This window comes from Gaeumannomyces tritici, assembly GCF_000145635.1.
Source record: "Gaeumannomyces tritici R3-111a-1 unplaced genomic scaffold supercont2.2, whole genome shotgun sequence".
NCBI classification, from domain to species: Eukaryota; Fungi; Ascomycota; class Sordariomycetes; order Magnaporthales; family Magnaporthaceae; genus Gaeumannomyces; species Gaeumannomyces tritici.
Genome location: NW_008804546.1, coordinates 1,210,801 through 1,233,476, shown reverse-complemented (window position 1 = coordinate 1,233,476; position 22,676 = coordinate 1,210,801). Strand labels below are relative to the sequence as shown.

At 57.8% G+C, this 22,676-nt stretch overlaps 7 protein-coding genes across 8 annotated transcripts in view; 3 read left to right on the top strand and 4 right to left on the bottom strand.

The window, feature by feature from the left end:
- Positions 1-1,959: 1,959 nt before the first annotated feature.
- GGTG_02936 (hypothetical protein) lies at positions 1,960-3,782 on the bottom strand (the record flags this gene model as incomplete). Its single annotated transcript, XM_009220714.1, has 2 exons — positions 1,960-3,355; positions 3,547-3,782. The coding sequence occupies 2 exons, from the start codon at positions 3,780-3,782 to the stop codon at positions 3,196-3,198; spliced, it is 396 nt and encodes a 131-aa protein (XP_009218978.1). The 3' UTR covers positions 1,960-3,195.
- An 868-nt stretch (positions 3,783-4,650) lies between these two features.
- GGTG_02935 (lon protease like protein) lies at positions 4,651-8,581 on the bottom strand (the record flags this gene model as incomplete). Its single annotated transcript, XM_009220713.1, has 3 exons — positions 4,651-4,821; positions 4,924-7,974; positions 8,525-8,581. 3 exons carry the CDS (start codon positions 8,579-8,581, stop codon positions 4,651-4,653), a joined length of 3,279 nt encoding a protein of 1,092 aa, XP_009218977.1.
- Positions 8,582-8,908: 327 nt separating this feature from the next.
- GGTG_02934 (hypothetical protein) lies at positions 8,909-11,031 on the bottom strand. The gene has a single exon (XM_009220712.1). It carries the CDS (start codon positions 10,919-10,921, stop codon positions 10,229-10,231), a length of 693 nt encoding a protein of 230 aa, XP_009218976.1. The 5' UTR covers positions 10,922-11,031; the 3' UTR covers positions 8,909-10,228.
- A 130-nt stretch (positions 11,032-11,161) lies between these two features.
- On the top strand, positions 11,162-12,394 carry GGTG_02933 (hypothetical protein). Its single transcript, XM_009220711.1, has 3 exons — positions 11,162-11,281; positions 11,367-11,481; positions 11,568-12,394. Exons 1-3 carry the CDS (start codon positions 11,240-11,242, stop codon positions 11,840-11,842), a joined length of 432 nt encoding a protein of 143 aa, XP_009218975.1. The 5' UTR covers positions 11,162-11,239; the 3' UTR covers positions 11,843-12,394.
- On the bottom strand, positions 11,888-13,380 carry GGTG_02932 (hypothetical protein). The gene is made up of 5 exons (XM_009220710.1): positions 13,107-13,380; positions 13,010-13,038; positions 12,768-12,949; positions 12,381-12,660; positions 11,888-12,251 (listed from the first exon to the last, which is right to left on the bottom strand). The coding sequence occupies exons 1-5, from the start codon at positions 13,163-13,165 to the stop codon at positions 12,085-12,087; spliced, it is 717 nt and encodes a 238-aa protein (XP_009218974.1). The 5' UTR covers positions 13,166-13,380; the 3' UTR covers positions 11,888-12,084.
- Positions 13,381-14,014: 634 nt separating this feature from the next.
- GGTG_02931 (hypothetical protein) lies at positions 14,015-17,638 on the top strand. Its single transcript, XM_009220709.1, has one exon. It carries the CDS (start codon positions 14,254-14,256, stop codon positions 17,074-17,076), a length of 2,823 nt encoding a protein of 940 aa, XP_009218973.1. The 5' UTR covers positions 14,015-14,253; the 3' UTR covers positions 17,077-17,638.
- A 2,153-nt stretch (positions 17,639-19,791) lies between these two features.
- Positions 19,792-22,676, top strand: part of GGTG_02930 — a 6,000-nt gene continuing 3,115 nt past the window's right edge. The window contains exons 1-6 of one of the 2 annotated variants that reach the window (XM_009220708.1): positions 19,792-20,805; positions 20,906-21,175; positions 21,247-21,708; positions 21,789-22,101; positions 22,196-22,438; positions 22,542-22,660. In XM_009220708.1, coding sequence (XP_009218972.1) covers positions 20,299-20,805; positions 20,906-21,175; positions 21,247-21,708; positions 21,789-22,101; positions 22,196-22,438; positions 22,542-22,660 — 1,914 coding nt within the window. In that variant the 5' untranslated portion in view covers positions 19,792-20,298. The remainder of the gene's footprint in view (positions 20,806-20,905; positions 21,176-21,246; positions 21,709-21,788; positions 22,102-22,195; positions 22,439-22,541; positions 22,661-22,676) is intronic. The other variant, XM_009220707.1, reaches the window with a different exon arrangement.

The following is a 22,676-nucleotide window of genomic DNA, read 5'->3' as shown; positions in this document are numbered from 1 at the left end:
TGCCCGTCTCCATAACCTGCAAACCCTGGGCTGCTAGGAAATTCCCGCAATTGTGTGTGTGTGTGCGTGTGTTGTCAACCCCAGTCGTACTTTAGTAGGGGTACTTACCTACCAGGGCCTACCACCTGCCTACCTCTAGGTACCTACCTCTGGCACCTCGTGGTGCCATGGCACTTTGCTCAGCTTCCCGAGACACCGTCTCAACTCATTTACCGCCTCGACGCCATCGCTGTCCATATCCGTTTGCGCCCGCGTCACCCCTCGGCGCCTCGCTGGCCTAGCCGAGCACCTGATCTGGGTCTTGTCATGGCACGTTTTGTCCTTGCCCACCAGACGCGGGGAAGTGGAGCCTCTCGGGATAGGGGAGCCTCTCCGGGATAGGGGAGCTCTCCGGGATAGGAGCCTCCAGTTCGGCCGATCGCCTCGATGGGTGCAAGCGCCAGCAGCGCCAACATAGTAGGATAATGGCAGTGATGGCAGGAAGGGGTTACTCCGCAAGGGGCGCCCCCCAGAAGCCATTTACAGTCATCCGACAATCGAGCCTGCCCGCACTGAGCAGGGGGCCGACGTTGAGAGGAAGATTGACAACACATCAACCCAAGTGGCCAATGGTGGCTGCAGTGTCCCGCCCGGCGGCAAGGATCTGTAGGAGTGAAGCCAGAGGGAGAAGTGAGAATAATAAAAAAAGACGACGAGAATTTGCCCGGACCGGTCAAAGCCCTGCCACGGGCATGGGGCCATGGGAGAGGTACATACCTCTACCTACATACCTACCAACCTGACATGCAGGCGTCCATCAACCATCCGCCTTCGCTTCGATTACGGCGTCGCCGGCGGCTTTGCGCGTTTTTCCCCCATGCCACTTTTGGCCCTTTGTCTTCGCCCCTCACTCGAATCCTCCCTGTAGCGGCATCCGGAATAAGTATAGCTGATGCCGACTTTTCAGAGAAGGGGACCGCAGGCAGCCCAATCACTCCCGCCCGGCCAACCCCGGAGGCCGATCTCCCCCATGCTGACATCAGCCATCTGGGTTGACGACATGCTATTGACGGCCATTGACAGTGGGCAGGTTGGTTAGTGGGTTTTTGTGTCGTTGGTGTAGCGGTTGCCAATATTGGGCCCGTGGGGGACCCAAGAAACCACGAGGTAGTACTTAGTCCCCAGCAATCCGAGATTCGACTCGTCCTTGTCGCCCTCTAGACCCTCTAGACGGGCTCATGACCACCGCGCCCAACGAGTACCGCATTAGACACAGCTCTAGCTTGCAGGTCGAGAACAGCTGGTGAAGCTTAGGAAATTCCAAGCGAACAGCAAACCTAGGAGAAAGACTAAGCGAAACCCACAGGCCAAGTGCAGGTAGCATGGGCATTTGGTTGTTGGCACGCCTTGGGAGGGCGTAGCCGCTAGCTGAACTGGGGGATCCCAGAACACGTCGCCCAGGCCCATCCATGGAATGGCTGAAAGGTGAACCTCTCGGGACCTGTGCTGATCCTGTTCTGCTGTCCGGGGTTTCTTGCTTATCTTGCCGAGCTCCTTTGCCATGGACGGTCCTTGATGACATTGAGACTGGAAATTGGGCATCAAGTGGAGGAAGGGAGGGAGGGAGGGGTGGCCAAAGAAAGGGCCACTTGCAATGTTCTCAGGTCGCCCCCTCCTCTCAACTCAGTCTCTGCCCCGGCCGAAAAAGACGCAGCTGCAGGCGGCAAACAGTAAGTGAGGCTGCCAGCCGACTGACTGGCTGCTGAGTGCTGGTGGGTGGTGCTGATGTGTGCATACCCACCACCATTGACGGCCTCTTGTTTTTTTATTTGGCAATTGGAGCGGGCTTCCATCATGTTTGCTTCTAGGGTTGCATAACGCATCAACCGAGCCGTGGGGTCTGCTCTCGGGAGACTAGGGTCTGGCGCAAGTGTGGGCGGCCAGAGTGAAGGGCCTTGCGAAGTCAGGCAGGCACACAGGCTCGAATTCAAACGTTTGGGCTCTCAATTCCTTGGGCTGGGCTGCCTATTGTCACCACCTCAATCCTCCTGACTTTGGACCCAACATCACCCCCTCGGCCAACCAGCTCTTCTCAATTCAGGAAGAACACCTCTTTCACCCATGGATCGGGAGGGCATGACAAGTCCTCAATTGACCCCTAGCATCCGCCTGCCCAGGAAGCTTGACTGACATCACCTCAAGTCTCCGCGGTCGGTTCGGCAAATAATCCCATCCCATCCCATCCCAAATACCCATGGCCACGGTTCCCCGGCTCGCTGGCTGTCTATGGCGGCCCAACATGACGGCGCCGCGGTCCAGCGACGCCCAATGTTGACGTGCGGTGTAGCATTGACAGCCTGTCGACTGTGACGACCGCTGTCACGGGTCGATGCGCCCGCCACGCCGGTGCCGTCACCGAGTCCCCTGCGACGACAGCATCATCTCGCTGCGAGAGCCATCACACAAGACAGCTGGCGTCCTGTACTGTGTGGTGGAGGGGGGGACATCCCTGCAGCCTCACGAACACCTTTCGCTCCCCTGTCCGAGCCCTCGCTGTCGTCCTTCCTCCCCCATGCTTCTCTCCTTTTTTTTTTTTCCTCTTCCCGTCTCCCGGTTTGCCTTTTTTTTCTTTTCTTCTTCTTTCATGCACGTGGTCAGCCCGGCATAGGAGGGTAGGTCGGTATATCATGCCCGGATGCCAACGCAAGGCGGACAGAGGCAGGCGTCATACATGACTAGTCAGCGACCTGTCGTGGCTTTTGTCAGGACATGGCCGGAGGGACCGGCCGACGACACACCGGCCTACCAGATGAGACTCGATAACCCGACGCACAAACACCACACACCACACAACACACACGCGCACACACACATATATATATGTATATACACACACACACACACACACATGCACACCTCCCAAAAACGGCCTCTCACCCTCCCGCCAAGCCTCAGAACCGTCAGGGTGAGCGAGGCGGTCTCAATGATGGTTGCTGCAAGCGAGTGGTCGCCTGCAAGGCAACATCTCCTGGGCACCGGGAGAGTCGGAGAGCAGACATGATGCCTGCTACCCACGTACCTCTACATGGTGGCATCATCAAGTGAGTGAGTGCCTCCCACTACTGAATTACAAATTGGCTCCCCAGTCATGAGAAAGACATTGCAAAGACGCAAAGAAGGAAGGTACGGCGGCCTTGGAATTGTCAATAAGGCAAGTCACACCGGACCCGTGACCGGCGAGCAAAGTGGAATGGGAGGAGGGTCCATGGCGCTGCACCACCCGGCATCCTGCAGTGCCTCCTCCTCCTCATCCTCATCTCCGACAGGCCGCCCGCTCTTCCCCTTTCTTCCACTCCCCACTTCAACGTCTTGTCCTCTGGCGCAAGCCGAGACGGCCAGCCATGCTCTGCCTAGAATCGGGTGTGGGGGAGGTGCAGCCGAGGGGGCCGAGAAAGCCCAACCAAAAGCTCGAACTTGGTGCAAAAATATGGGCTCGGCCTGCTGCTAGCAGGGGGCGAGAAGCAAAGACGGGGGACGGCAAATAGGGCGAAAGGAAAGCAAACAGACCGCAGGATGTGGGGTGCGGGCGGCCGCACTGTCCAGACGGGCTGGCCATTCCGCTCGCTCTGCGCGTGCAGGCTTATTGTCTGCCGCCCGTGGGGGAGGCCTTGAGCCGCCAGCCTGCGGCTATCAGTGGCTGGGAGCATCATGCCCCCCGTCCGCCCGTCTCTCCCACCAGTGTCGAGGCAGGGCGGAAGCGAGGGCGAAAATGCCTTGGAGACAGGATAGACATGCTTCTGCATGGTGCTACCTCAACCAATGCGGGCCCTGCACCGAGGATGTCTGTCTCCTTTTCTCTCCCCAAATCCAATCCGGGGTTGGAAAGGGTGGAACGACATGCAGATCCTCGTGGGGGGGAAGATGCAGAGTACAAGGACAAGCCACAGCAGGAGCAGCATGGAGAACAGAAAGGATGGTTGCGCGAATGGAGATGCTCTTACTGACCGCGCCTCTTCGGAAGCCCGCATGCGGTAATCCAGGCCTGACGGCGAATGAAGGGAGAAAAAAGAAGACTCCGCCCCATTGCGCGTCCACCCATCATCGCTGACCGCTCACTCCTGATAGGTTGGTGGTAGTATATCGACGGCATGCATGAGTATGTTACGGTTGGGGGTTGCCGCCGGCAAAAAAAAGAAAAGAAAAGAAATCTATGGCACAAAATAGTATTACAAAAAAGAAAAAAAAATGCTTTTCATGATAGGAGTGGGAGGGCCTTTGCGTGTTAATTGCTCGTTTTTTTTTTGCCTCATAGCTGGGCCCCCTGCAGCCCAGGGTATAAACGCCTCAAAACGTATGCTCTAGTTTCGATTCTTGTTTCGTCGGTGTCCACCCCTCTTCTTCGTCGCTCGTGAGGCCCAACTGAGGCTGCCGCTCACAGGGCACAGGCGTCTCCCCCGCGGGGGAGTGAGGGAGATGAAATCAATGGAGAGTGGGGAGAAAAAAGAGACGAGGGAGAAAAGCGCCAGCCTTCGAGGTTCCACGAAATGGAAGGGCTGTTGTGGGCTCGTTCGTGGGTTCCGGCTGGCCATGTTTGCCGGTGACTCCTTTTTTTGACGATGGCGCTTGTTTTCTCCACACGCCAATCAAGGTCGGGAGATCTCCACTTGCGGCCTAATCGTCCTTGCTGCTCTGCTCCGAGTCCTTGGACGACTGGCCATGCTCCTTCTTCCACTCGCAGATCTTACACGCGTTGGCCTTTTCGCGGTCCAGGTTGGGGAAGACGAGGTCGAAAACTTCGGAGAACCAGTTGACAGGACGGCCCTCGATGCCCTCCTTGATATTCTGTGGGGTACGTACGCACCTAGGTTAGCAACTGGGAACTGATGCTCGGAAAATGTGAGGCGAGATAAGGTGGCAGAGAAGGAAGAAAAAAAAGGCACATACCTCGGGAAGCTCAAGCCAATCCGACATGTTGTCCTGTGGGAAGATGATCATGTCGCAGCCAGCCCGCCGTGCCGCCACCGTCTTCTCCCTCAGGCCGCCGATGCGTAGGACTTTGCCCGTCAGGGTCAGCTCGCCAGTCATGGCGACCGTGGGCGCCACTTGCGTGTCCAGCGCCAGCGAGAGCAGGCTCGTCGCCATGGTGATGCCTGCCGACGGCCCGTCCTTCTGCACCGCCCCCTCGGGCACGTGGACGTGTATCTTGGCCTTGTTGAAGAAGTGGTTGTCCGGGAAGGTCTTGGCCATGTGCGACTTTGCAAACGAGTACGCGATGGCTGACGACTCCTTCATGACCGTCTTGAGGTTGCCCGTGATCTCGAGCGACGGCCTCGTGCTGGGTCGCAGCGCCGCCTGCAGGATCGACTCGATGTACATGGCGGCACCGCCCATCTGCGTCCAGGCCAGGCCCATGGTCACGCCGGGCGGCGTCACGTCGTAGAGCCTGTCCGACGTGAAGACCGGCGGGCCCACGTAATCCTTGAGGCTGTCCTTGTCGATCGTGACATGGACGCTGTCGGGAACCTTGAGCGCCGCCCGCGGCTTCTCGGCTGTAGCCTGGGCAGTGCCCGTCGCCTCGGCCGCCGCCGACTCCTCGCTCTCGGACTTTTGCGTATCCTTCTCCGCCTCCTTCTCCTTCTGGGCCTGTTCCTCTAGCGCCGCCTTGCCCTCGTCCGTGAGAGCCTCCGACTCGGGCAACACGTCTTCGCCGAGTTCCTGCACGATCTTCAGGGCCGATTTCCGGTAGACCTTCTCGATCTGCTTCTTCAGATTTCTAACTCCCGACTCGCGGCAGTATGACTTGATGAGCTCCTCAATGGCGTCGTCGCTCAATGTCACGTCGGCTTTGTCGAGGCCAGCGAGCTCTTTGGCAGCGGGCGCAAGGTACTTCTGCGCGATGGCCATCTTCTCGTCAGAGACGTAACCCGAAAGCCGAATCACCTCCATCCGGTCAAGGAGGGGCCGGGGGATGCTATCTGTCATGTTCGCCGTGCAAACGAACAGGACTTTGGAAAGATCGACGGGCACGTCCATGTAATGGTCGAGAAAGGATCCGTTCTGCTCCGGGTCAAGTAGCTCCAGCAGGGCTGATGACGGGTCACCCTGGTATCCGCGCCCGATCTTGTCGATTTCGTCAATCAGGATCAGGGGGTTCTCGGTCTGGCACTTCTTCAACGCCTGGATCACGCGTCCAGGGAGAGCGCCGACGTATGTCCTCCTATGACCCTTGATCTCAGCAACATCGGTGAGTCCACCGACACTGAACCTGTAGTATTCCCTGTTAAGGGCCCGAGCGATCGACTTTCCTATACTCGTCTTTCCGACTCCTGGGGGGCCAACGAAGCATAGGATTTTGCCTTCAACAGTTCCGCGCAGCTTCCCGACGGCGATGAACTCCAGGATGCGGTCCTTGACATCCTTGAGGCCGTAGTGGTCCTCATCCAGAACCTTCATTGCGTTTTGGATACCAAAGTTTTCTGCACTCCTCCGGCCCCAGGGGATCTGCGTCAACCAGTCCAGGTAGTTGCGCGTGACGTTGAACTCGGACGCCGCGGGCTCTAGATGGGCTAGCTTGTTGACCTCGTCGTCAAAAACCTTGCGCACCGCATCTGGCATGGCCAAGCTGTCTGCCTTCTCCCTGAACTTTTCTACGAGCTTGTCCTTGCCGTCCGATTCGATGCCAAGCTCACGGCGGATGCCCTTCATCTGTTCCATGAGCCAGTACTCTCTCTGCCGCTTCGTGATCTTGTTCTCCACATCCTTTGAGATCTTGGACTGCAGCTGCGCATTCATCAACTCCTTCTTGAGCACCACAAGAGCCTTCTGCATCCGATCTTCCACGTTGAGGCTCGAGAGGACCTCTTGCAGCTCCTCCGGGTCACCAGCCGATACGGCAGCCGCGAAATCTGCAAGCTTCGCAGGCTCTGCCGTCACATTTCCGGTAGACTGGCTCATGGAGAAGGTGGAGATCTGGTCCCGAAACAGGCTGTTCATTGTGGCGACCTCCTTGAATACGTTGACGATTTCATTGGTCACCGCCCTGATCACAGGGCTCTTGGGGTCATGCGGTTCTTCTGCCAGGTTCTCGACATTGACGAGACTGACGGGATATTTTCGCAGGAACGATGTGGCAGTGGGCTCGTTTTGATCCGCTGAGCCTGGCCCGTTCGCCACGGCGCTCTCCTCGAAGCTAGCCACGACATCCCCCTTTTTGTCTTGCGCAGCATCCCCCTCCACGGGTTTTGATGGGATGGGGTCCGGGATAGGGGGCTCTTCCACTGTGTCGGTCTTGGCCTCAGCTGCGCCTGGGGGTATCAGGGTCGAGATGCGAATGCGGCGGTGCGGGTACAGGATAGCCGTGAGGGAGCTGTTCTTCTCCCCGGTGGCGGGGAATGCGCTGGTTATCTGGGCAAAGACTCCCACTTCGTGAACGTCCTCGGGTTTGCGGATAATGTCCTCATCTGAGTTTTCGTCCTTGAACAAGAACGCGCCAACGTACGGCTGGCCCCTCCGGATCATCTCGGTAATGGCAGCGGCGACATTCGGATCCTTAATCGTAATCGCCTTGTAGAATCCCGGGAAGAGTGGCCTTTTGGCAATAGGGATGGCCATGACCTGGGGATACACCTCGGGCACCGTGGGCTTCTGTAGGGCTTTCTCAGCTGCCGACTTGCGCCCTTTCTTGCCTCCGTCGCCGTCTCCAGAGTTGCCGGATGCGCCCCCGGCCGCGCTAGAGCCCTTGCCGTCGCGCGCTTCGGGTGTCCCCTGGCCGCTGGAAGCAGGCGGTGATGAGTCCTTCGCCTCAGAAACATCCTTCTCCTTCTTCTCCTTCTCTTGTAGTTCTTTCGCGCGCGCCTCCTCCGAGTTGGCTTTTATCTCCTCTTCGGATAGTGGTTCTGTCGTGTCGAAGAAGCCGTCATCCTTCTTCTTCTTGAGGGCGACAGGTGATGTGGACAGGTTTGATCTCAGCCTCAGGGGCCGGAGCTCGCCGCCCAGCTGGGACGAGGTAAGCGGGCGTCGGCTTAGCCGTGGAGGGGCATTTGTCGTCGAGTATAGCCTTTGGATGGCATGGGATCGCGAGGAGCCGGTGTGTCGAGACAGGCCCCGAAGGGCAGCTGGGCTAGCGGCAACACGCTGCCGAAGGAGCATGACGGGCGATACAGGCTGCTATACGGTCCTTGAGCTGGATGACGCTCTGCTAGGACTGGCAGAGTTTAGAACCAGCAGTATGCGCACTATGACCCGCCAGCACGGAGAAATGTCAGAGGCGCAGGAATTAGTTTGCGGCTGCGATGGAAGCCGCTAATGTGAACAGCAGAATGGTGCCGTTGACGGGCTTTGGTGCACATGGAAGAAACGAGAACCGCTTGGTAATCGGCTCGCAAGGTTGCCGACTGGCCTATGCATGCGCATGGAGAAAAAAATCCACAATGCCGAGCAGCTTCTTCAAGGATGCAGCCTTGTCTCCAGCCACAGGTAGGGCGAGCTTCCGCCACAGCTCTCAGCTATGACGACAGGCGGCATGCCAAGTTGTGTCCCCCCACACCTCCCGAAATGAGGCGTTTGGGGACGGATGGAGGCGAGGAATATTGAGCATGCCCATCTGCCAACCTGTTGAAATTGAGAGACCCGACCTGCGATGGGAACAGCGATGACAGCTGGTAAAGCGTGCCTACGCTATCTGCCCCACCGTTCTAGTGTAGTCTTAGACGCGCGGCCTAGCTGCCGCCCAGGAGCACTCACAATTATGTGCTGGCTTGAGCCCCGTGACCCGAGCTGACACCCCTGGCCCCCCACAGGCAGGCACCCGATTTCCATAGCACCAGCTGCGGGGTGAACGTTAGTGGGCAATGGAGCCCCCTTGCGAACCTCCTCCATTACTCCGAGCCACCCCGCATGAATGGTCAGGAATGAGCATGTATATATGCGCGTGAGGCTTGCGACCAACAAAACCATCTTTTAAACTTGTGCTATCTCGGCTACAGCTGACGGTGTCATTGAGAGCCTGGCCTAGCTGTGCCCCCTCACTGCCCAAGCCCCTTTTACAAAGGCCACCACCCCCGAGCCGTTCCGTATTTTATTCTTGGCTCACCCCTAAATATTACCATATAACTTCTGCAGCTGCAGGACCCCAGTGTCTGTGGGGTGAGGCTCAGAAGCGACCTGTCTTCTTTTGCTGGCCACGATCGTGCTGCTGGCCTTGCCATCCAGTCTCCCGTCGCACAATCCCTTAGGTCTTTTGCAGACGACCAGCACTGCACATCCTAGCAGGAACCTCGAGCGCATCTCTATTTTTTATTGTCTCCGTTCTGTGTCGTCGGAGTAGAACGCAGGCGCAGCGGCACGATCATGTCTACTACAACCCGCTCAACCGAAGATGTCGTCGCGTCTGTCGCGAAGCTGACGATCGCCCCAGCAAGCGACTCGAAAGGGCCCAAGCCGGTCTTTAAGACAATAAAGTCCAAGAAAAAGCAGGTGGCAGACTCGTGGGAAGACGAAGACATTTCTTCCGAGTCTGATGCCGAGGGCAGCGCCGCAGATGACGGCCGTCCATCTCCCGCAACTGCCGACCTAGATGGCACAAAGGCACCGCCACCGACTCCGGTCTCGTCCGATTACAAAGTCTCAACGGGCGGCACGCAAGCGCCGCCCCCGACACCCATAAATCCCAGCCATCAGAGCGCTTTCTTCAAGGGCAGCCAGCCTAGCAGCATATCCGCCGCGCTGAGCAGCGTCGAAGAGGAGAAGCGACCCGAGAAGACCGATGCTGCGGCGCGCCGTATGATTGCCAGTGCACTGGGTGTCAAGGTTCCCAGGCAGACTGAGGAACAAAAGGCGTATGACAAGGCGATGCGCGAGAAGGAGCGCAAACGAAGGGACGACGAGCGCGAGGCTGAGAGGAAGAGGCTCGAGGAGGTCGAAAAGGCGAAGCGGGCGGTCTGGGAGGACTGAACAGGATTTGAGGTTTTGTACAGTACAATAACTGCCAGGTGTTTTCTCTGCTTCCCACCTGCTGGAATTCTGGTATTCCCGAAATCTCTTCAACTGCTCCGCGCATATAACACATCTGCACGTGCTTGAACCCGTGGCCGCAGCAAATCGGATGTTTAGCCGCGGTCGAGGCTTGCTGAGACGCCCAGCGAGAGCAAAGTCACCTGTCTGGTTTCTGTTGCGCAGAAAACAGACGATATAAGCCGCTTTAAGGTGGTGATGTGTCTGCCCGCAACCGCTCATGATCCAGGCATGGCCATCAGGACGCAAGAGGAGCTCCCCTGAAACTCAGCGCTACCTGGCTATCACCGTTTGCGCCGTGCTGCATTGTGACACCCAGGTTGCTCAAGCCTTGGTCAACAGCGCCAGCGTTCCATAGCATCTGCTGAACCTGGCCTAGTTGCGAGCAAGTGATGAACCCCATGGGCCACCTGCTGCGCCCCAGAGATTCCCGGACGCCCTTAGACGCGGGCTGCTGCGTGGCAAGGAAGCCGACGACATTGCGCCCGCGCCAGCCGGTGGGCGCGCCCACGAAGGCGCCCTCTAGCTCCCGGATGTGATGGGGCAGGGCCTTGCGCGACATGGCCTTGCACTGCAGCAGCACCTTGAGAGGCGTGGGGGACGAGGGCACGGTCCAGGTGCCCAGGAGGTCGATGCCGAAGTCGGAAACGCCGCCGACGCGCCGCAGCGAGAAGCCGTACCGTGAGAGGCTCCTCATAACCGTGTACTCGAAGTGGGTGCCGACGTAGATTGTCGAGCCTGGGTCCAGGCCTGTGCGCTTGGCATGCTGCAGGAACGAATCCAGGCACTGGTGCTGTGACGTTGCCGGCTCAGGGTAGTGGAGGGTTTCGCTGGAGGCTGGCGTGCTGGCGCATGGGTGTGATGTACTGCTGAACCAGGCTCGAAGGCGACCGAGACTTGTCGGCACGACGAGCCTCGTTGGGATGAACATGCTACAAAGGCCAAGCAAGTGGGCGGACAATTCATGTATAGGTAATCTCTTCCACCAACACCTTGGGCACGACTCGGAGACAAGGAATGAGATTATACAAATGATCAATTTGACTGCCTGCCTGTTTTCATGCTCCACTGAATCAAAGACCCCTGTAAGGTTTTTGTCGGCGCCCCAGCTGAAGCCCCGCCTCGCTGCATTCAGCTGCCGCAATCGCACCAGACACCCGCACGCCCTCGACTCCAATTGCCTTCCCGGATTCCAGTCCCATCGCGAAAACACGACAACTGCCCGCGGTCCACGCGAGCCGCCATCGCCATGGGAGACCGCCTGACCCAACTCCAAGATGCCGTCGACCAAGTGAGAAGCTCTAGGCGCCCCGAAAATATATGTGACTGCACCCTTGTGATTGGCTTTTCTGGCTGACCCCTCACCATTACAACAGCTCGCGCAGCAATTTGTAGCGTGCCTCTATTACCTCCACAAACGACACGATCTCGAGACGTTGGGCCCGGATGACAAGATTAGAGAGCTGAAGCCAGAGGATGACCCGAAGGAAGGTGCGCATGTCATACATACCACCAACCCCCCAGAAATACATGTCGTTGCGGGCGGAATTGTGCTAATGCAGCGCGCGCCTTACCAGTCGAGCCCGTGCCCGCCGACGAGTTCAAGGCCGGCCAGCTCGAGCTGGCGCGGGACCTGATTCTGAAGGAGCAGCAGATCGAGATGCTGATCTCTACCCTCCCCGGCCTCGACAACAGCGAGCAAGACCAGGAGCGCAACATCAAGGAGCTCGAGGAGGAACTCAAGGTTGCCGAGGCCCAGCGGCAGGACGCTTTGAGGGAAAAGGAGGAAGTCCAGGCAAAACTCGATCAGGTCATAAGAAGCATAAAGCGCCCAGCAGCAGTCAGCTGGTAATGGCCCGAGCCACCGAGCCAAGTCCAGCACTTGGCCCTTTTTTTTCCCGAACCGCCGAGCCATGATTACTGTCGCGCACCAAGCCCACCCAGGTCGCCTCCACGCTACGACTCCAAAGCCTATGAGATCCGCGGTCTTCCGACACGATGAGCCTGACTGCCCATCTGGGACTTCTTTGTCGTTTGTCTATTGAGGATCTATCATTTCACTTTGGCATCGGATTACAAAGAAGGGCACCCAGGCTACTCGCCCGGCGCGAAAGCTTCGGGAAAGACGATCCGCAGCTCCTCCAGGTGACGTACCTGGTGCTTTGAGGCCGGAGTGCGTGGTACCTTCGATCCCTCCTCAACCAGGTGCGCTGTGTGCCACCCAATCTCCTGGGCCTTCTTGCAGTTCTGGTACGAGTCGTCTAGGGAGAAGGTTAGATGGGAGAAAGAGTAAGGTGGTTTTAGATACTAGACCCCGAAAGATGGAACCACATGAAGGAGATTTTTCTCTCAAACCCGCTTGGGCCAAGTGGAAAAAGAGATAGACTTACCAACGAAATAGCAGTCGTTGACATCCTCTACGCCTGCCTCTCTCATGGCTTTGGCAAACATGTCCTCGTGAGGCTTGCAGAGCAGTGGCTGGGCTCCATAATCGCAGAAGGTGATGCCATCGAACTGGTCTTCAACCTCGAGAAGGCGGATGACACGGCGGCCATGGGTCACGTAGGCGTTTGTGAAGAGCCACAGTCTGAACTGAGACCGATCCACATCCTGGAGTAGCTTCCGGAGCTGCGGGTTGGGTTTGATGATGCCCTCGAGAGGAAGAGCATCCTAGGGCGGCCGGCCACAACTCTCGCGTGAGCTAAGGTTGGCCTAGCCCACGTTTTCGGGGTCTGGCTTTACCACTTTGATAGCCACTGTCAGGGCAGGTCACTCACATCAACTTTGGAGTTGTATTCCAACGGGTCGATCTCATGATGGCGCACAAGACCCTCGATAGCAAGGCCATAGTTTTGGTAGTACTCTTTGTGGAGGCGCACGGCCTCGTTGTAGGATAAAGAGAGGTGCTTGGCGAAGTACTGGTCGATCAGGTCGGCCATGAGATCATGGACCTTTGCGCCTGGAAACAAGGCGTCTTAGTGGAGTTCCCCTCGGCGGTATTTGGACTCCACCAACTTACTCTTGGGATACAGGCAGTTGTCGATGTCGCTGCGATGAGGGAGGCTGTGTTAGTTTGGCAAGACCGGGAGAAATAGCGCGTCGGCAATGATACTTACAAGAAGAATACCTTCTTAGGACGATCAGCCCCGTTTGCAGCGGCTGTACCAGACTCCATCTTGAATGCCTGAGTGTAGGAGCCGAAGGGACGCCGGGTTTGGGGCGTGGAAAACGGCTGGCTGCGTGGATAAAGTGCCACAAGCGTGCCTCGTGCTGTTGAGATGGTGCCCAGTTGACGCTGCGATTGAAAGACTCTTGTGCGGACTGAAAATGATGACAATAGACTTAGGATCTTTATGCATAAACAGCATCTACCCCCTGCGGCGTCTTTATAGTAACCCTCCAAGAATCGGAGTGGTGCGCGAGTCGATTTGAGTCACGCCGACGCGCGGGTTCTGGAATTGGAGGAACAATATTGGCCCCAACTTGTCGGTCGTGGGCAGCCCAAACCCCCGTTACATCAACGGACAGGATTAGTGGCACCTGATACTGAGTTCACTCGCGAATAGGTATCCCTTTTCAGACGGGAACTACTCTTTCCTCTTGCCGTCTGCCTCCCATCCAGCATTTTAATTTCGTGATCTGTGCAAGAACATTCATCTCAAGTTTTGTGTCTCCTTTCCCTTGCCAACAGGACCCAATCAACAATGGACGCGGTTGGAACAGCGGGGAATGTAGTTCAGGCTAGCTCTTCTAATTTTATTCTCATTACTTGCCTTTAGACATTCACCCTCGAGATGCTTCAGGATCAAGAAAGCCATTTCATTTCACCCGTAACCTCAGCATTTCTAACCAGCTCCTGTCGGGCTGACATCGGCTGGCACCAGCCAATAGACGCCCCTGGATAGAGTTAGAGCATCGCCCCACCGGCTTGCAGCTGGGGGCGGTCAATGTGGGTCGGCAAGAAATCTGCCACACCAAATCCGAGTCGAGCACCCGAAACCTGCCTGGGTAATTTCCCATTACAACGAAAACCCACACAGAGACAAGCGCGCGTCGCCACCTCACAAAGCTGCACTCTAGCCATGGCGGAGCGCTCTCTATTTAACACCCTCTAGATCTCTCCTTTTCCGCCATCATCCTTAGACGCCTCGCTCTCTGCGCTGATTCTTTCTTGTCTTCTTCTTGGTCTCGCTCGTTGTCTTCGGCTGCCCAAGGTTTGCTGACGTGCCAGTTTCGTGTCGCTTTTTGCTCCCATCCGGAATCATGGCTCAGGCGCAGGTGGCCTCGATGCCATCGGCCATCAAGATGGCTGCCGCCCCGTCATCGTTACCGAAAGACGAGCTCCGTCAGATTGAGGAGTATGGTAGAATCATCAGCTTCCGCGACAGGGTCTTGTCTGGGAAGCACCCGACCATCAAGGTTCCCGCACATTTAGCAGGTGCAAAGTCGGCTGCCTCGAGCCAGCCGATCGCAACGGCATCACCGCCAACGGCGGCTGCTATCTCTGCCAGTGCCACAGCCGCTACCGCTTCCCATGCCCATCCTACCCCATCGCCAGGCCGCCAGGAGAGCCGCAACGGCGCCGTGGCGAACCGCCAGGCCCTCCAAACGAACTCCATGCAGCCGCCTGTAACGACCAACTTCCCTGGTCTAGGGTCGCTCCCTGCCAACGGGCGTAGCAGAGGCGTGGCCTCTGCCGCTCCAAATGACGCGCCCGTGAAGCTGTTTAATCCAGCAAGGGCTGAGATCAACCCCATATTCCTTGAGAAGTCAGATCACCTCGTCAAGACAGAGATACAGCTTCAGCGGCAGCGTATTGAGCGGGCGTTGCGGGAGCAGCTGGAGCAGAAGCGCTCCTCGGGCGGCGGGGCGTTGCAGCCAAGCGAGCCGCTTCCAGACTTCGATCTGATGGATGTGTTGCAGAAGGCCCTTGTGCTTGTCGAGCAGACTGCTCCTCCGTCCACTGACGCAAATGTAGCCGCTAACAACAACCCCGAGGACTCGGATTCTTTTGACGAGAACACCTTCTACTCGTCTCAGTTCGATGATTCCCCCAGCTCGGCCCATGTTGCGCGCATCGCAAACAATTCAGAGCCCCAGGACGTGGATATGCGCGAAAGCCCAGACTACGAGCCCGAGCCCAGCGTCTCCATCATTCCTACCTCTACAGCCGAGCCACGGCCGGCCGTCCCCGAGAAAGCCACCAGGCCTCTGCACAAGGCACCACCACCTCCCAATCGCGCGTCCCCGGACATGCCAGCACCCATCCCATATACGGGACAACCTACCTCGGATACGCGGCTAGACAGGCTAGGGCTAGCTCCCGCGCCTGCCTCGCTCAGGAGACCCTTTAGCCACCAAGTTCAGGTTGTGAGCTCACATGACAGTGGTGACGCAAGTGGCTCTACTGGGTCGGGTGTCAACACAGACAATGAGCAGAGTGCGGATGATTTGCGAAGTCAGGCCAACGGCCTTGCCCGCAATGCCAACGCGTTTGAGGGTGGTTGTCCCGCGGTCGTGCGCGCACATGACCTCTCGCCTTTGGCACCCCAGCCGTCTCACGTATCACCTCTGGCCACAGCCAGAAACCCCCCCGAAGTTGGACTTGAAAGGCAAGCACTCCAGGGAGCTCCGGCCCAGGTGGCAGCCCTGCGGAACGAACCGACGGCAGTGTCGAGCCCAGAGAGCTCACCCCAAGCCGGTAAAGCCAACGACAAACGTAAAGGGAAGAAGAAGAACAAGAGGAAAGCGGACCGCGAGGCGGTTGATGCATCTCCGTATATTAAGAACGAGCCTCGCTCGCCTTCTCCTCTTTCCGCCGCGCCGGCTGCCCGGCCACACAAGCGGTTGCGACCGATACAGCGACCGATGGAGGCTCTCAGCTATGACGAGCCGGCATATACTGTTCCACCAACAGATGGCTACAGCGACAGGCACGGTGGACAGATTTACCATGAGGAGGCGCCACGGATCGTCTATGAGCGACGCGATAGTGCCACCGTCCGCGATGGAGGCGCCCCACCAATCACCGCATCGACTTCACTGCACTACGAGCCCGATGTCTATGAAGTTCGCAGACCGCCGACCACTACCCAGTTTGTTCGCGAGTCCGAGTCGTCCGGCCTATACCCTACACAGTACGGGCCTAGCGAACCTCGGCTAAGGTCAGTTTCCCACACGGTAGTTGATCGTCCTTACCGCGAAGCCCCCATCTACTACCGTGATGTGAGGGACGAGCCGCGCATGAGTGTGCGACCGGCTGCAGAGCGGAAGCGATCACGGTCTCCAATCATGCGGGAGGTGCGTGGCCCAACGATGGCGCCTCCTCCGCGTGCCCAGGCAACTCGCATCTACATTGACGAGTTCGGACGGGAGTACATCGAGCCACCCAGGTCGTCTGCCGTCGCCAGGCAGTCGGTTGCCCCATCCAGTCGCCCTGTGGGGAACATTGTCTACGATCACCCCCCACCCCCAGCCCGTGCAGCCTCGCGAATGTCCGAGCCGTATGGTGACGGCGTCATATACAGACGGGTGTCATCTCCGGCCTACGCTGCGCCCAGGCGAGTCATCACCGAACCGGAATACGTCGGCGGCGACTACCGGGCAGCGTACAGACAGAGGGAATACGCACCGCCACAGGCCGGGCCTCATGTTGCCGAGGAGTATGCCCAGACTCGCCCAGCTCAGGAAAGGCAACCAGTAGATGATCCGGGTCACGCTCGGGATTATTTAACCAGGGCGGCGAGTGTGCGACCCGCAGAGCCGGTCCGATACGATATCTCGGGCCACTACGGTGAGAGGCCGGGCAGCGTGCGTCCTGAGCTGATACGCGAGTATGGCGTTGCTGCTCATCCCGAGACCCGCAGAGAGGTGGTCCATCAGCAGTTCGCCCGCGAGTACAGCGTGCGACCAGAGGCTCAGGTTATTCAACGCCCCTATAGCACAAGACCTGTGGAGCAGCACACGGCGTACTACGAAGGCTCGGTCCGGCGTAACGAGGAGGTTGCGGCCTTCATTGAGCGGCCTCGTGGAGGACTGGAAGGCGTGGTTTACACAGAAGCACCCCGTCGCGAGGCCTATCGCTGAGCGAGGCGTGGAAAAAGGTGGACAATAGGCCAGCCCATTGGTGGAGATCGCATTTGAATACTTTATGTGCTCGACAAAGCCCCTCGGCTGGCTGATTCGCCTGATATTTTATGGTCATGGGCGGGAGACGAAATGTAATTCAGCTGGGCGTTTTGCACTGATGCAGCGTTCCCTCCGTTTCGTTCATTGTCTTCAATTCTACCCTGCTGTGGGAGGCGCATTGTATAGCAAGTAGCGAATAGCGTTGTGATATTTTTGCATTTTCTCGCGCTCCTTTTCCTCCTTTTGTTTGCACTTCGGTCGATTCATCGTCCACACAGATTCTCGTTGACGGTGCCAGAATGTATTCGAGCGCCTGGGACACAAGATAGTATTTGGCCTCTGTATCGGCAAGCCCGTTTCACAGGTGCGAGTAAGACACAATATGTGTTTCCCCAGGTGTCCAAGCTCGGCAGGGCGAAGGTCTGTGTTGGGAAAGTGAGATCATGGGCCACGATCCCATGTCTTGGCGGGAACCCGGCTCAGGCTTGGACCCCGAAGCCAGCGTTTACCCACCTCACTGCCGTTGGGCGGGACGAGCATCCGGCAGGGATCCATGTGCGATCTCACTTTTTTTCCCCCTCTCCTCTGTGCTATTCTCTCGCCTTTCGTTTCCGGGCGAAGTGATGATGCCGTGACTTGAATCCTTGGCATACTTGCGTTACATTCCAACCACCCCGGATGCTGATCTACTCGCTGTCTTTGTAGTTTGACCACTTTTTTTTCTGCGATTCATCTGAGGAACACGCGTATTTTCTCACCCTTTCCCTTTTGCAACCCGCCATGACCACCTCACAAGCCAATCCAAGCTTCCTGACACAAACCTCAAAGTATGCCCTAGATACACCGCCAAGCCCATGCTGCAGCGCCATAACGGAATAGTAGTCGGACTGTTGTTGTATCCCTATTTTTTTCATCAGCTGGAATCGCTCCAAACAGCTTCTCGGTAACACGGACCAATTGCGCCAAAACAAGGTTAGAACGCCCCCACCGCTCTCCAAGCCCAGGAGGGCGCGAAATACCGGCGCTAGCACCCACCCATCCACAGGGGCCTGTAACACCAACCAGCCAACCTGATCTCACCTGCTGACGTGCATTACGCGTCGTAGCCCAAAAGGCGGGTGGTGGGAGGAAGGTGGCTCCGACAGGCATCGACAGCCCACTCGCTTCCATCCCAGAGCTTTGCCGCCGGGCAGACACGATCGTGTATCGGGGCCAATACCCACATCGATAATTGGCAGATGTATGACAGGTGGTGGGATGACAGGGAAACATTAAAAAAACACACAATGACCAAGTGCCCTCTCAGAAAAATACGTTGCACACGTGATGGCGTACAAAGAGAGTGCTTTCAGCTTGGCGTCGCGGATTTCCCTTTCTTCTTTCTTTAGTCCTCAGGTCGAGAAAAGATAAAAGTGGTGAGATGCGCAAGAGGCCCAGCAAGGATGTACCCAAGGTCAAACTCCGGCTGCCGGCTTACAGAGTTGCTGAGGCCGAAGCTTACTCCGAGGTGGGATCGTCAAGAGACGGGAAGTCTGTGTAGACTCCGGAGAGTGGCAGCGGAAGCCCTGGCCCGGTTCGTCCATACTCGGCGGCACACAGTCTCCCATCCCTCTTTTTTTCCCTCACCTTCCTTCTTTTGAATCTTTCGGGCGTCTTTTCAGGGCTCATCCAACTTTGATGGTCCACTCATAACCACGCAGACGCAGGATGCCCGCTGCGCGGTTTTGAAAGGACGTGGTGCCATGGTGGCCCCCCTACCAGACGGCCCCCACACCTCCAATAGGGCGTGGTCGTGACCCTGCCCTCTGTGTGCGAGCGGGCTTACACGAGCCATCCTTGCTGTGTGTCGGCCCACTCTGGAGCCATCCAAGTCGGTGACGTGCCCGAGGCTCAGGCCCGAGGCTCGAGGCTCGAGGCTCGAGGTTGATAACAGAGCTGTCACCTGTGGCCTTGTGGCGCCAGCCAGCCAGCCAGCCACAAAGGTATGCCCTGGGCGGCGGGCGAACCAACGCGTGCGTGGTGATGGACGGCCAGGAATAGTATCGAGATGGGAAAGCCAAAGGGTTCGTTGGAGGCATGGAGCCGCGGGCTGGCAACGCCCGGGGCCCCAGGGCCACGGCGAACCATTCGATGACTGAGAAGGGCTCGGGTGGGGTGCTGCTGTATGTACTGTATGTAAATCGTGCGTGCCGTGCCAACTTCGGATGTCGCCAAAAGGTCAAAGTCACTCTCACCCACCCGCGTAGCAGCAAGGCAGCACAGCAAGCAGCAAGCCGCACAAACGCCCCCTTACGTAATCCACGCAGGGCAGGGCTTCGAGACGTCAATTTGATGTCGGTTGAGCGCCAAACAATTGAGTGGGCCTCATTGGAAGCAGTGGCACGCTGGGCCCCAACCTAGACCGGGGGCTGTTGATCAAATTGCGTGCTGCGCCCGCCCCCGAGGCCACCCAGAAGCCACGCCCAGCGCTCACTGGCCAGAGGCCAACCTTGGACCTAGCTTCGCACCCTGGCTGGGTACAGCCAACCTAACCGCACCGAGGGCAAAACTTAGCTTTGGGCGACCTGGCACCCAAGGTTGTGGAGACTGTGCGGTGGTGCGCTGCAGCAGCAAGCATTCTGCGTCCTGCACGCTTTTGAGAGGTTCCCTTCTGCTGATTGACGGCAACCTTCTGCCACACTTTCCAAGCCTGTGCAGGGCAGACTCAAAGACTCGTCGATTGCCCGTCTGCTCAACTCTCGCTTTCAAAAGGACCCTCCACATTCCTTCGTCCTTTTCCCCCCTCCCACACCGCACCAGCAAGGAAATTGGAAGGAAAGGAGCCATTGCCAGAATAGCCTCCTCTCCTGCCCTTCCCCTCCCCTGATCCCCCTCTCTTTTCTTTTTTTTCTTGTTCGTTTTTCTTTTCCTTTTTTGTTTTCTGTTCCCGCTGGTCCTTCCGCGGTGTAGATACCCCCGATACCCCCTCCTTGTTGTCCAAGACTGCGTGCCTCGTCGGCTGTTGGTGATTTCTTCCATGCACATGCGCCCTTTGCCTCGCCCTCTGTCGCCGCTGCTGCCTGTCGAATTCGCCCATCCGAGTCGCGCTGCCGCTGCTGCTGTTGCTGCTGCTGCCGCCGCCGCCATCCCGTCGTCGAGCCCCAGCCTTCGTCCTCGCGCCTTGCTTTTCCGCCCCACATCATGAACAAGCTGGCAAACATGCGTCACTGGTCCGAGAGGATGAGTCCGGCCAACTTTGGCATGTCGTCGCGTCCAAACGTCCCGATGCCCGCCATCCCGCCTCACCAAAAGGTCGCCTCCCAGGGTGCCCCTCCGCAGACGCCTCCCCACGTCCTCGACTCGCCCATACATTACTCCTTCAACGTCCCGTTCTCTTCCGACCTTGCCGGCCCCAACACCGAGGACATCCTGCACGCCACCGCCGACGCCGTTCTCCGCTGGACGCACCCCGAGGACGCCCCCGACGATGTCCCCGTTTTCGAGCTGCCCGTACACGCCCAGAACCTCGCGAGCCTGCGTAAGCTGTGCAAAGACATCTCGGCCAGCCCGCTGGACATCGAGGCACACGTCATCTCGACCTCCCCGAAGAACATCAAGGGCCAGGTGACCACCGTCTGCCTGTCGGGCGCGCCCGAGCTGGTCTACCGCACCCGAGAGACAATATTAAACGACACCCCCTTGTCTCTTGTACGTTGACCGGCCACCTCTTAACCCCTCGACCCCGGTGGATTGCGGAGATGGGTGACCGTGTTTTGCTTACAATTGAATGCTTTGGCCGCGGGAACAGCGTTGCACGACGGTCGACATCGATGGCGACATGATCCTCGACCCGCAGACGGGTGGGCTCAAGAAGCCCGTGACGGAAACGCTGGACTTCACCTCCAACTTCTGTGGTGTTGATATCTTCCTACTAGGCCCGAAGCTGACCCCGCTGGCCGACGGACTGAACGGTGAAAGTGAGGTCCGGAGGGACCAGCGCTGGAGGCTGGCCATCTACGGCGACTACCTGTCCTCGGAGCACGCGAAAACCCGTGTTTTGATTCACATTGATCAATTGGTCCGGACCCCTTCACCCGGCGTCGTGTGTCGTGCTTGGATGGCCCAGCTAACAGAATCACGGGTCTGCAGCTCGGTCGGATTGTCGACGGCCAACACCTGGAGCTGACGACGCACCAGCCCCTCTGCGGACGCAACCGGAAGAACCTGAAGCTTATCGAGTCGTCCACCAGGACTGCTATATACATGCCACCCTCGTTTTCCAACGTATTCCGATACTGCCCGCCCAACGCCAAGGCCCGCGACCCCAGCCAGATTCTAATCACCGGAGAGGACCCGACGCATATTGAGCTTGCTAAGAAGAAGATCCACGACCTCCTCTCGCGGCTCCGCCTCTTTGTCAAGGACGTCGAGATACCCCCAGAGAAGATCGACACCATCCTGCTCAGCCGCATGGACAAGGTCCAGAAGATCAGCGAGGCGTTCGGTACACACATTGCCTTTCCTCCACTGGGATCACGTCAGACCATGGTGCGGATCCAGGGTCTCGAAAACCTGCACATCGAGCGCACTGCCCGTGAGCTTATGGCACTGGTAAGTGGCCCTCCACCCTCCATGATGCTGTTTTGTGTGTAATGTTGTGAGAAGGTGCAGCATCTGACAGATAGCTTTAGGTCGGCCAATTCTACAGCGGCTTCTGGTCCATCACGCAGCCGGATGGGCGGCAGCACCCCAGCAACCATGACGTTCGGACCATGCTGGGGGACATTTGTGCCAACTCGGATGCCGATGTCTCGTTCCAACGGCTGTCGTTCCGGATCACTGGGTCCGATGATGCAGTCAAGGCCGCACTCATGGTTCTGTCTCAGATCAAGTTTGCGGCGCAGTCGCAGTACCAAATCAAGGTCAAGATCGAACTAGCCAATGAACACAAGGAATTTGTCAGTGGCAAGAAGAACGGCAAGATCAACAAGATTATGGGTCAGAGTATGTACTGGATTGTTCATACTGGTCGTTCCCCAACAGCCTTTCTGTCCCGGGGTTCATATTTGACTAATCACATCATCCACCACACTTGCAGGCAGCGTTCAGATCATGTTCGAGGGCTTCGGAGAATACAACTTCAATATCGATGTCAACGCCCAGTCCTACGAGTCCATGAAGCAGGGCCTTTCACTGGTGGAACAGGAGATGCCGGCATCGATCTCGTTCCATGTGCCTGATCAATACCACAAGCGTATCATCGGGATTGGTGGCCAGCATATCCAGCGCATCATGAAGAAGCACTCTGTCTTTGTCAAGTTTTCCAACGCCATGGACCGAGGTGCGTACAAGCCCCCCCCCCCCCCCCCCCCCCCACCTTTGAGATCTCGCGACCAGCGCCTCTATTCTACAACCAACCCGACATGTGCTAACTAGCATCACAGGTGGCATGCGAGAGGACGACGATATCCGGGTGGACAACGTGATCTGCCGCACGCCGGCACGGAACGCCCAGAACCTCGAGCTTGTCAAGTCGGAGATCCTGGAGATGGTTGACCGCGTGGTACGTTGGCTACGTG

Coding starts and splice junctions, on each gene's coding strand:
- GGTG_02933 (XM_009220711.1), top strand. CDS start 11,240: ATGGGAGACCGCCTGACCCAACTCCAAGATGCCGTCGACCAA. Junction 11,282..11,366: donor TCCAAGATGCCGTCGACCAA/GTGAGAAGCTCT, acceptor CCATTACAACAG/CTCGCGCAGCAATTTGTAGC. Junction 11,482..11,567: donor AGAGGATGACCCGAAGGAAG/GTGCGCATGTCA, acceptor GCGCCTTACCAG/TCGAGCCCGTGCCCGCCGAC.
- GGTG_02932 (XM_009220710.1), bottom strand. CDS start 13,165: ATGGAGTCTGGTACAGCCGCTGCAAACGGGGCTGATCGTCCTAAGAAG. Junction 12,950..13,009: donor CAACTGCCTGTATCCCAAGA/GTAAGTTGGTGG, acceptor CCTTGTTTCCAG/GCGCAAAGGTCCATGATCTC. Junction 12,252..12,380: donor CAACGACTGCTATTTCGTTG/GTAAGTCTATCT, acceptor CCTTCTCCCTAG/ACGACTCGTACCAGAACTGC.
- GGTG_02934 (XM_009220712.1), bottom strand. CDS start 10,921: ATGTTCATCCCAACGAGGCTCGTCGTGCCGACAAGTCTCGGTCGCCTT.
- GGTG_02931 (XM_009220709.1), top strand. CDS start 14,254: ATGGCTCAGGCGCAGGTGGCCTCGATGCCATCGGCCATCAAGATGGCT.